The following is a 13,123-nucleotide window of genomic DNA, read 5'->3' on the forward strand; positions in this document are numbered from 1 at the left end:
ATATGTAAGTCAAGCAGATCCAATTCGGCGACAACGTATCATCCTAATTCATCACTGAATCGTATAATGCCGTAAACGTATACAATAAAATCAGATCAAACTATAGTTATATTGATGAAAAACCCCCAAAACTATCGATCGCTCAGACGAAAACAACAATTTTCGTCGAATGAGTGGGAACCGTATCTTAACACCCACATGTTTCCTAGTCTTCATCATTTTCTTCTCGTATATCTGACGAGCTGAGTTTATATACAACATGGTGAAATCACATTCGGCGCAAGACTTGCGCAGGAGAAAAAGGGAAAAGAGATGTCGACGTCAACACTCAATCTTTCCACGACGCTGTGTGGCAGAGGTAAGTAGGCGAGGCTTGGCTTTTGTATTCGTGTTGAGAGGAACCAATCCATTATCATGCTCTATTGTCCCCTGTCTGTAGGCAGGTACTCTGGTTGGCATTCTTTTTTATTTTGTATTGGGATGTTGCTGCTCTGTTTAACTTATTTTTTTTTTCTTATTTTTTTCCCAGAGTATAATAGTGTTTGTGTGACGATTAATATTATTAAATATTATGGGTGCTGTAGGTACGACTTAATTCTTATCGTTTTTGAAGCATAATCTCATAACCCAAATGCTGTACATATGGGAAACAAGACTGATGTGTGACACTCAAAGAATTACGTACAAAAACTGAGAGGAAATGTGTTATTTGGAGGCCATATTATCTAACCCCCATCACCAAATGTCTGAAGGTAAGGCGTACAATAGACGACCCTACAGTCATATATATATATATATATATATATATATATATATATGACGCACTTTCATAGAACATATAAACAAACCTCCAACTGCCAGGCTCGAACCTGGAAACTTAATGCGTGGTAGGCGAGAGCGCTCCTACTATTGCCACTAGGCTACGTGACAGAGAGAAAGATTCCTCTCGACAGATGACGACGAACAATGAAACAGAATTTGCACCTTGTTGCAAGACCACGGCGTCTACTGCAGAATTACTGGAAGTGCCTCTTCCAAGTCTTACTACCATCAATGACACCACGTCCGAAGTGTAGTTGACTTCACTTGAGTCTTAAAAATTGCGTCAGGAAATCCGTGTGTATTGGCGTACCCGGAGGCAGGAGGAGGAGGAGGAGGAAGCGTCAGAGACTTTCCGTCGTGATTGGTATAATCATTTTAGGGTTTCTTTCATAGAATGAAATTGACCTTTAAATTGAGTTTCCTGTTGCATCCAAACTCGAACTCTGGTTAAGATGGAAGTTTATCTTTTTTTTTTTTTTGTCAATCAAGTTTGAAGTCTATTTCAAGATAAATTGGAAAAATAACTTTGACCTAAAAGTTTGCCAACGGGGAAAAAGGGTCTTTTATTTATGTCTGTGGACAAAGATATTACCAGTTAAACCGCAACAATTTTCAAGGAGACACAGTGTCTACCCCAAATTTATGATGTATCACGCCGTTGGATGACGGTTAAGGAAGTTAATAAATCAATAAAGTCTAACTATAAACTCTTCGAATTGGGTCGTAACACTGTTTATGTCTGACAGTACTTTACGTACGGCAGAAATTACAAATTCAAATATCCTATCTTTTTTTTCCTAATTCCTTTACCGACTCGAACAATTTACACATTCAATTTTTTCTTTTTTTTTACCGTACATACTTGTTTTATTAGATCATAATATCACCAACGCTTAATCAGCAATAATGTCTAATAATCTAGGGCATACGTGATGTGTTTACGTATCCTAACGCTACGTAGGGCTGTCGGGGCAGACAATGCATTAATTACGCCATTTGTTCAGATAATTAAATCTATAGGATAATACAGGGTTTAATTGATGAAAGGTGCTGATTAAGCCCCCCCGCTGTAGCATCATTTGCATATTCAATTTACGAGGCCAGACCTCATTAATCGAGGCGAGAAAATATTGCAACACTTAGCTGCTGGAATGGTTAGGGGTTGTGACAAGTGGTTCATAGGTCGGAGGTCACCACCTCTCTCTCTCTCTCTCTCTCTCTCTCTCTCTCTCTCTCTCTCTCTCTCTCTCCGCAGGACTGAGCAACAGTCGCTGTCGCTGTACCTTGCCTTACCCGCCAGTAAAGCCACTCAGCACTACCCTAACTGGTGGTTTAACAAAAAACTCCGCTTCACCCACACTGGCTTGTGGATCGCTCACTCACCCAGTGATTCCCTCAATGAACATTCTTAGATGGCAGCTCTCCGGGAGGGGAGGGAAGGGAAGGAAGGAAGGAAAGAAGGAAGGGGAGGGAGTGCCGGAGCTTTTTAATCAACACTACAGCTCAATGGTATTACTCTTGGTGTGCGTTAGGCTGTGTGTTGCTTTCGTGTTGTGAGATTCGCGGGTATGTTCGGGGCCGACGTCTCTTTAAGTAGACTAGGCTGCAGAGCAACCCGATATGGTGTTCAAGGCTCTTTTGTTTGTATTATATTTTGACTTAATCACATTTTGTTTCTTTCCGTTACTTATTTTCTGATACTGAAGATGACTATGGGTGACTATTTGAAATATAATCATTTGGGTCCGAAATAAATGGGGTAAAAATGCAGAGATAATGGGAATTAGTAACTGGGGAATATAAAACAATATATGACAGTGAAGCTGAGGACAGACCCAAGAGCAAGTAGCCTAAACAATCGTCACAGTGAATACATAACACATGAAAATTCTTCCAGCAAGACACACTACAGAGGTTAGGATGGAGAGCTGTGTATCAGGATTGGAGGATCTTCATCATTTGCCAAACAAGAGGTCAAAACTCACCTTAGTGTCGTTGTGGAACATGACGAGCCTGTGACCTGGGATGACTCCCTGGTTGTTGATGTGGGCGAGTGCCAACTGAGCGGCGGCCAGCTCTGACCTGCCTCCCAGCCTTCGCTCGCCCCGCATGGTCAGGTCGAAGAGCCCCAGGAGAGGCACCTGGCGCTCCGGGGTCGGCGGCTGCCCACCCCTGGGGCTGCTGTGCCTCGTCCACTGCTGTTGATCCCGTCGTGAGGGCGAGGCGTTGTGGCTGTTCCTGCTGCGCTTGGCGTGGTGAGGCTCCTGGTGCTGCTGGAGGTGGTGCGTGGTGTAGTTCAGCCTGGGAACTGGTTGGTGTTTTGAAGAGTGACCCCGGGAGAACTGCAGAGGGGGAGTTTGGAGGTAGCTGCTACGACGCCCGTGAGGGTCGTGTGTAGTTCGACTTGCGTCGTTGGAGATGGGATTATGCGAGTTTCCTGACGGAGAACCAGGATTCTGAGGGTGACTCAAAGGCCGATCTCGAGGGTGGCCCAGATGATCTGGGTTCTGAAAGGGCCTTTTCTCACTTCCTGTGTCATTTTCTTGACTGTAATTCCCCTTCCTCGACTGGTAGTGTGTCTGCCTCTGTCTTGCAAGACGTAGACGAGGTTGACGTTGAGGAGGGATTTGCAAGCGACCTTGTACATGACCTTGTGCCTTCCCGAGAGCTGAGCCAACTCGGAGGTCAGATGAAGGACGATGAAATTGGTAGTGTCTCTCGGAGAGTTCCACAGTTCGAGGCTGGCCAGCAATATTACGTTGGTAGTTGTGAGTTTTACTAAAGAAGCTTCGAACATTTTCTCTGTCCCTCTCTCTCACAGCAGGAATTTCCCCGTGGGTGTGTGGAAGACCAGACGTTGGAAAAGAATCAGGAACGCGATGCTCCAGGCTGGATGCCAGGCGAGGAGGCCCTGGGGAGGTGACCGAGTGGTGGCGGTCAACACTGCTGGAGGATTGTCGCCCTGTGAACCCAACGTGATACGTCCTATAGTCCAGTGGTGACCACACGGGGAGAGTCCTCCACTCCAGAGGGCCGGGTTTCTGCCATCTGGAAGGAGTAAATACTCCTCCAGTCTTTCCACTCTCCAGGTCTTTTTCGTTGCCTGGACTGCCACTCACGTTGCCCGTCGTCTTCCGACGGAATCCCATATTCCCAGAAGGCTGTTCTCCTGCTTCCCTGCCATACTGCACGATGCTGGAGGCCACGTCGAAGAGTTCTTGGGCTCCGTCGACCCGCGGGCTGGAGATCTTGCTGTCCTCCGCGTTGTTTTGTTTCCCCAGTGCGCGGTGGTCCTTCTCTCTTCTCACTGACGCATCCCAAACCTCACTGCTCCATTTCCTAGTGACTTGAAGCACCGGGTTCTCCGTGGGTGATGTGCGAGAGGCGCCCTGCGTCTGAAGAATGCCATACACACCCTCGGTGAGCAGTGGCACCCCAGGTGATGTGGGGCTTTCAGAGAAACTCCCTCCGCTGCTGTCTACACCGGTGTTGCTCTCAATGATTTCAGTCGAATTCTCAGTTTTACGAGATGTGGCCTCAGTAACTGTTGTCTTGGATCCATTTTCATCGCTCTTCTGTAGGTCATTCATAACACTAGCGTTGCTCATGAGGCCGTCAGAGCTGGAAGTGTTACGTGTGCTGCTGTTGTTCAGACCTGGAATACTTTTTGCTGAGGCTAAAGTTAAGGAACTGTTCTGGTTTTCGTTGATCAAAATAATACCTTCATTTCTACGAAAATTTCGTCGGTTTTCTTCACTTTCTTCCGACACCTTGCCAGGAAGGGAATCATATACTGGAAATTTGCTACGGTCAAAAGCAAGACGCTCTCCAGGATCTTTGAAGCCTGGAAGATGAGGTCCTTCCAAAGTTTGAGGGAGGTCCTCGGGGAAGTATGCTGGTCGGTCTGGAGAGGTTGAAGAACTCTCTCCCGCCAAGGGACGTGTGGAATATGATATGAAGCTCTTCTTACTCGTAAAGATCTCAGGCAAATGTTGTTGGGCTGAGCACTGGGGGCACCTCACACCACCTGAACCCCCAGCAGCAGCAGCAGCACCCCCAGCAGGAGCAGACCCCGGCGTCCGGCGCTCTGGGTTCGTGTTAGCAGCAGAGGTGATGTTATGGCCGCTGCCACTCTCCACGAAGCTCTCGGGTAGCTTTGATACGCGAGGGGTGGACGTGTGGCCCTGCACACTGTGGGACGTGGAACCTAAACTGTTGACCTGGAGACCTCTTGCGGTCGTGTCTCCACTCTTGCTGGAGTTCTTCCCTCGGTGGGAATGTCGAACCGAAGCTGTGAACGCATTTGTGCTGCGGTTATTCACTGTTGCCTCCGGACTTCCCACGGCACCATAGTTCTCCGAGTTGCTGGAGATGAGGCGTTTAGCGCCCCTTCTGCGTCGCCAGCGGTGACCCTCACGGTTCGCATCCCTCACCATCCAGTATCTCCCACCTCCCGAGCTTGTGGCATCCTTCGTCCCTGGGGTTCCTCCTCCGTTGTCATCCGTTCTCTGATGCTTCCGGATGTTTTTCATGTCCCCTCCAACTCTTACGTTGTCATCACCTCCTTTCCACGTCCTGGTTATTCTTTTAGTATTCCATCTTCGACTTGCCACGTTTCTTTTGCTTCGTTGATTTCCAGCACTTGGGTCGAGTTTTCGTCCGCTCCCGACCCTCCCCGTGAGCATACCAAGTGCCGAGTTACTGCCAATATCAGAGCTTCGCTGCAGGTCATAAAACGTCTGCCTCACAATCTCTAAGGCCTCGCCTCGGTCAGGGAGAGACTCTTTGTTGACAGATGCTGTGGGCCGGGTTCGCGTCGGTATCTTTCCGCCGGCATCTCCCAGTACTATGGTTCCTGCTCCTGTGGGGCCTTCTTGGTCGAGTGGATATCGTGCGAGCGTTGCTCTGTGTTCGGCAGCCTCTCCCTCCGCCAGACGCAGGACCTCTTCTGTGTGTGTCTTGGGGTTATCGCTGAGGGGAGCCATCACAGAGACCTTTCTTTCCTCGTTGGCTTCTCTTGGTTCCTCCTGGCCTTTCGTCTTATGATGACTGAGATCCACATTGGACGTAGTATATTTCCACAGGTCCCGACGCCCCTCCGCTGGGGGTGAGGTAAACAGCTTGCCGCTCAGGGCCCCTGCCACGTGGGGGTCCACCTGCCCCTGGGCCGCCCCCATCCTGGGAGAAGGGCCTCCTTGGGTCCTCTGTCCCCCCAGCAGGAGACTTCCAGAGGTACTGCCGCCTGGTACCGTCGTGTCTAGAAACATCACGAGTAGTAGTAAACGACCCAGGGTCGTCCTAATTGCCTGTTGGAAGGCCCCACCGAGGGCGGTAACGGGTGTGCAGAGGGTCGTTAGGTCGCGCGGTCTGATAATAATGAGAGTGGCATGACGCCGTGATAGACGGCCGGGGAGGAGGCTCGTCCTCTGGATAATGAACCCACATCCCCACAGTGTCCATCCGCCGCTCCTACACCGGGGAGCTGTCCCATTCTCGGATCTATGCCTGTCGCCGTAAGGCCGAGAATGGCCATAATCTCCCTCGTTATGACGGCTGTCTCGACAGCACCAGGACGGACCCCCAGCGCCGTGCACGCCACCGCCCAGGTCTCCGTCCTGGGAGGAGGAGGAGGAGGAGGAGAGGACCCAACAAAGACCACCGTCAGGAGACTCCAATATAAGGATTTGCGGTGTGACTTGAACTCCATTCCGGGACGGTGGTAGATATGCAGCAGAGGCCACACACCATTCGTCTACCTTGTCATAATGACCCTTACAACATCTGCCGACGTCTATAACGGGCTGAACAGCACCCAGGAGGGGCGACTGGCCCAGCACTGACTCCTGTGTCGACGGACGCTCCTCCCCGTCCACCGCCCGGACGCCCCAGGTCTTCTCTCTGAAGACCTCCGTGAAAATTTCATTATCGTTCCTCTTGCGTAACGGCGTCAGGGGCAGCGAAGGGCGGCGACGGGGAGTCGGATTCGATTCTCTCTCAGTGGATGACGACTGCACTTGGTCCACGGGATCAGTCGACGAACGCGTGAGGACCTTCGTGTCCGGAGAGCCGTGCACACGCGACGCGCTCCCGTGATACACCGTGAGAACTGCGAAGCTCGGGTGTAGAGCGTGTGTAGTAGATGCTGGGGAATCCCGTCTCTTCTTATCTGTCGCGTCCGTGGGGAACCTCCCTCGTCGGGATATAAGATTATCCCAAATTTCAGTTGGCGTGCGTCCATCTTGTTCGTTCAGGTGGCCACTGGCTGCTGCTGCTCCTGCTCCTCCCGAGGCCTCACCTCCCCAGGAAGAGATGGATCTCTCTGTCATGATTCTCGCCTCGTCTCTTCTCTCCTGATCTATTTCTCTCTTTGGCGTCTCGTCCACTCTCGTCTTGCCACTTCGATTACTTGCATCGTGGATCATATCCTCTGTTGCTGATTTACCCTCCCGGTATATCTGTTTCAATTCCCTCTTCCATCTCTCTTCAGTGACGGCGTCACGCTTCGTGACGCTCCTGTTACGGTTCCCCGACTGCCTGTGGTGTGTCCTCCCTCCTTGTGCGACGTTCCGTATGGCTGTTCTCATGTTACGTCTCGTCCACCTGGCAACTGCTCTTTCGTCTACGACTTTCGTCGGTCTTTGGATTACATCGATTGTCTTCTGTTTCGCTTCCCTCCTCGACTTTCCTCGATCCTCTCCGGTTCTGATGATAATCTGGCCCACGTTTTCTTTCTCCGCCGCTTCGCCGCGCGCCCTGCCTCTCTCTCTTGTTCTCCCTCTCGCCTGACTTTGACTCTCACGCTGGACGTCTTCACGCCCTGGAGGAGATCTCAGAGAAGGCCTCTGTGTCTGAGAGGAGGGCGGAGGTCGCCTGGGATTGTTCCAGGGGCGAGGTGGTCTTTTGGTTGGTCGATGAGGTGTCTCCGACCCAGCTTCAAGACCCTCCTCGACTTTCGCCTCGATAGGTGAAGTATCGGAGGAGTTCCGACGTCTCTGTCTTCCTTTGTGGAGGGCATGAGCACTCCGGGGCCTTTTGTGTATGGCGACAGCGATGATGGAAGCATTGCCCTCACTCTCCTGCTGTTGGTCCACGCCCTCATCCGTCCCCGCTGGCGGTGGCACCTGCAGGGGCCGACTCCTGCCGGTGCCGCGTCTGCTTGATCTACCCTCGTCAGTCTTACAAAAAACCTGGATCGGTCTGGAGCTTCTACCCACCCTCGTACGCCGGGTTCCGAACCCTCGTCGTGCCCTTGCGTGTTCAGCCACTCCTCTGAACCTTCGTCCCGCCTTCGGAGCGATGTGTAAATGATTTACGAGTGGGTGTAAACGACCGTCCGACATCGTTCTGTCGTCCCGCTCCCCGCGGGGAGGAGGTGGAGAGAGACCAGCTATCCCCCAGCGAGACCTTGACCTTCGGCTCTCGCGAGCGTCGATATTCCCGACGCGCCTAACTTCGTCGTCCGGTCTTCCGTTTTCATTAAAGTCTCGCATGAAATCAATCACAGCCGCTCGACGCCTGGGCTCACCCATGTCCTCCTGTGTCGTCTCTGCAACACTCACCTCCTCGCGAACTGTCTCGTTTCTTGGTTTTTCCTTCACTTTTTTCTTCCGCTTCGTGTAATCAGAAACAAATCCATTTTGGTCGGATGTGAATAAATCGCTCTGGCGCAATTTTCGTCTCATTTTCTTCCTTCTCTTGTACGAGAAGTGTCGCCGGTCCTCCGCTCCCGCCCAGGAAAGCGGAGGTGGAGCAGTTACCTTATCTAATGACGTGAGCCTCTTCCCAGTTACACTCCTCACGCCTCCAGGCGGCTGCTGCTGCTGCTGCTCCTCCAGCCTCTCAAGTGTTCCATAATCAATTCCAGGGAGGTCTCCCGGGTACTTCCAGGCGCCCGCGGGCATTTCCAAATCGACACCGTCCCTGTTTATCGTGGCTCCTGGATTCCCCACCAGACCTGGAAGATTCGTCATATTCCCTCTTCCCGACGGCGGGATCTTCCAGGTTCCTTGATAACTTACCGGGTACTCGGCTGAAGAGTTTTGTACAGAGGCACCGAATACTGACCGACCACGACTGGAACCTCGGCCCACGAGCGCCCTAGCCGATCCCACGACCCGGTAGTGCACGGGGTCCTCAGTCGAGTCTCTCCCGGACCTGCTGGTCCTCAGGTGCTTATATCTCCGAGCCAGGAGCACCGCTGGTCTTCTAAATCTATAATCTACACCTCTAGACGTTCTGTGTTTCAAAGGCTTAGGAGTCTCGAGCTTGGCGTAAGCTGGGACTTCGGTAAATACTGGATCGCTAGATCTATGGTGTGGAGGTTCCTCGGCCACTCCGGCCATCACCGACGCCACCAGTTCTTGCGGTGTCCAGGGCTGGAGGCGGAGGTGCTGTGGCTGCGACAAGCTCCCGGGTCGTCCTCTGGCCCTGTGGTCACAGGTCGCGGGCTTGTGAAGCTGGAGGAGCAGGATGAAGGAGAGGGAGAGGAGCCTGTGGTGGTTATGGTTGTTGTGCCAAGGGAGACGGTCGAGGTGTAGAGGCTGGGGCATTCTGGCTTGGCTCCCGGCTATCTGTAGGGGAAGACCCAACACGCAGATGTTAGTGACGGTTTCTACACAATATCTATCTATCTATCTATCCAAATATCTATCTATTTATACATCTATCTATCAATCAATCAATCTATCATTTATCTATTATCATCTTATATTTTTTTCTTTTTTTTTCATACTATTCGCCATCTCCCGCGTTGGCGAGGTAGCGTTAAGAACAGAGGACTGAGCCTTTGAGGGAAATCCTCACTTGGCCCCCCTCTCTGTTCCTCCTTTTGGAAAATTGAAAACGAGAGGGGAGGATTTCCAGGACCCCCCCCCCCCCCCATTTAATCTTAAGTTAACGTTCTCAAGTGGCTGCGTCGTGGAGACGACCAGAGACGCGTCGTCGCTCCGACCCCTCCCCCTCTCATTCCCCTCCACACGCACGCCCGCCCGCCCGTGAGGAGACGGGCGGGCGGAGGGGCGCAGGCCGGCAGGCAACAACTCCTCACCTGAGCTTGTGTGGTGTTCAATAGTACGAGAGGTCTATCTTTAGCAGCATGACCTATGCACGACGCCCTCGGGAGTAGACACACACACACACACACACACAACACACACACACACACACACACACACACACACACGTTGGTAACTTTCCTTAAATGATTCCTAGGAAGGAAGGAGGGAGGATTATCCTCTGCTATTGAGAAAAATGAATAGTTCAAAACTATGTAGGCAATGTGTGGTGCGCAGTCCAGCGTGCTACATAAAAGACGTTCGAATATATCAACCTCAGGGAATGTACGTATATACAGTCATGGAATGTACGTATATACAGTCAGGGAATGTACGTATATACAGTCAGGGAATGTATGTATATACAGTCAGGGAATGTACGTATATACAGTCATGGAATGTACGTATATACAGTCAGGGAATGTACGTATATACAGTCATGGAATGTACGTATATACAGTCAGGGAATGTATGTATATACAGTCAGGGAATGTACGTATATACAGTCAGGGAATGTACGTATATACAGTCAGGGAATGTACGTATATACAGTCATGGAATGTACGTATATACAGTCAGGGAATGTATGTATATACAGTCATGGAATGTACGTATATACAGTCATGGAATGTACGTATATACAGTCAGGGAATGTACGTATATACAGTCAGGGAATGTACGTATATACAGTCATGGAATGTACGTATATACAGTCAGGGAATGTATGTATATACAGTCAGGGAATGTACGTATATACAGTCATGGAATGTACGTATATACAGTCAGGGAATGTACGTATATACAGTCAGGGAATGTACGTATATACAGTCATGGAATGTACGTATATACAGTCAGGGAATGTACGTATATACAGTCATGGAATGTACGTATATACAGTCATGGAATGTACGTATATACAGTCATGGAATGTACGTATATACAGTCAGGGAATGTACGTATATACAGTCATGGAATGTACGTATATACAGTCATGGAATGTACGTATATACAGTCATGGAATGTACGTATATACAGTCAGGGAATGTACGTATATACAGTCAGGGAATGTACGTATATACAGTCAGGGAATGTACCTATATACAGTGAGACAGTGTTTCAAGATTATCTCCTGATCATTATGCCCGTGGTTATTACATGATGACCTTAATGGCCTTGGTGACCTCAGTATATTCAAAGACCTTAGTACCAATCAACCCACTAACTGTACACACCGATCGTACATAGTGTTAGCCACTATATATATACATCTGTAAGTCACTGGCGGTGAACCCAAGTTTGAGAGGGAAAATGATGGCTGGTTGGTTGGTTGGTTGGTTGGTTGGTTGGCTGGTTGGTTGAGACTATTGCTCGCGTCGATGAACGCTCCAGTGCTGGGTAAATGGCATCACATTACAACTTTTTTTTTAAAAGGAAAACACGTCAGACCTACATTATACCAACCTTATCCCAGTAAATGGCAATCGATCGTGTCTTGATTCATTATTGACGAACGCCTCACACACGACACGGACAGTCCATAAAAGCTGTATACACACACACACACACACACACACACACACACACACACACACACATAGCTTTGACATTAGAGAGGCAGAGAGAGAGAGAGAGAGAGAGAGAGAGAGAGAGAGAGAGAGAGAGAGAGTGGGGGGAAATGCAGTACACTATTCCATTCAGAGGCCATCAAACCCCTCCCCCTCCCCCCTGTAACGCCCAAGCGTTTTTTTCAGCCGTCAACGCTTCGTTAAACACAACGGCACATCGTTAAGCATGACGTGGATTGCTAACACAGAGAGGGAATTACAGATTACGTGTGGTTGCACCACAGATACAAACAGTCGACGAACATTTCGCCTCAGAGCCACGACTAAGAGCATCTTGTCTACAGTACCTCTCTATCTACGATATGCATGTCTTTCTACCCATACCACACTGGTGTATGAGGTTCACCTCCCTCACCCTCCATCTCAATCAGTCATGGAGGGACCCAGAGCTCTGCTGCTGTGTGAAATTCCTCTCGTATGATGAGTCTTTGCTGCTATCCTGCCAGCGCCAACACAACCATGATAACAGGTTTCTTATAACCCGTGAGGAGAACCGCGAAGAGAACCCCCGACCGACGTATGAAGAAGACTAAAGATTCGCATCGAGACAACGGTATCCAATCGTCCATTCAGTATCTGACTTGACCATTAGGTATGTAAATCCCATTCAAGATCCCTCTTGTCTGAGCTGTAAAGTCAGAGGCTTGATCCCATCTCGACCGCCCGGCGCTCAAATATATTTGCCCGGGTGATGCACCCGCTTCTTGTTTACGGCCACGTACGTACGTACGTACGTCCAGTCCATCGCTAAAATATGCTCTTGTTTTTCATTGCTGTAATGGCCTAGTTTGGAAAAACAAATGTGTGTGTCTTTGTATGTTTGCGAGAACACACACACACGCACACACACACACACACACACACACACATATATATATATATATATATATATATATATATATAGAGAGAGAGAGAGAGAGAGAGAGAGAGAGATGAGGTATACCGGGGGCGACGTGCTGACAATGGACTGAAGCAGGACTATGTGAAGCGTCCTGGGTAAACCATGGAAAAGATCTGTGGAGCCTGGCTGTGGATAGTGAGGTGTGGCTTCGGTGCATTACACATGGCAACTAGAGAATGGATGTGAGCGAACGAGGGCCTTCCCTCCCACTATTCGTAGCGCAACGTTGGTAACTCGGGAAACGGCGAACAGGTGTGGAAAAAAATGTTTTGAAAATAGTTCCCATCTGAATTTTGTCACCTCTTCTCCCCCCCCCATATATATATATATATATATATATATATATATATATATATATATATTTTTTTTTTTTTTTTTCATACTATTTGCCATTTCCCGCGTTAGCGAGGTAGCGTTAAGAACAGAGAACTGGGCCTTAGAGGGAATATCCTCACCTGACCCCCTTCTCTGTTCCTTCTTTTGGAAAATTAAAAAAAAAAAAAAAGAAAGGGGAGGATTTCCAGCCACCCGCTCCCTCCCCTTTTAGTCGCCTTCTACGACACGCAGGGAATACGTGGGAAGTATTCTTTCTCCCCCATCCCCAGGGATATATATATATATATATATATATATATATATATATATATATATATATATATATATATATATATATATATATATATATATATATATGTATATATATATGTATATATATATATATA

The 13,123-nt window shown here is 49.2% G+C and overlaps 1 protein-coding gene across 1 annotated transcript in view; it reads right to left on the reverse strand.

The window, feature by feature from the left end:
• Window positions 1-13,123, reverse strand: part of LOC139751151 (uncharacterized) — a 233,101-nt gene that overhangs the window by 127,245 nt on the left and 92,733 nt on the right. Inside the window, exon 2 of the mRNA XM_071666250.1 lies at window positions 2,808-9,392. Coding sequence (XP_071522351.1) covers window positions 2,808-9,392 — 6,585 coding nt within the window. The remainder of the gene's footprint in view (window positions 1-2,807; window positions 9,393-13,123) is intronic.

The sequence above is a fragment of the Panulirus ornatus genome, chromosome 11, assembly GCF_036320965.1.
Source record: "Panulirus ornatus isolate Po-2019 chromosome 11, ASM3632096v1, whole genome shotgun sequence".
NCBI classification, from domain to species: Eukaryota; Metazoa; Arthropoda; class Malacostraca; order Decapoda; family Palinuridae; genus Panulirus; species Panulirus ornatus.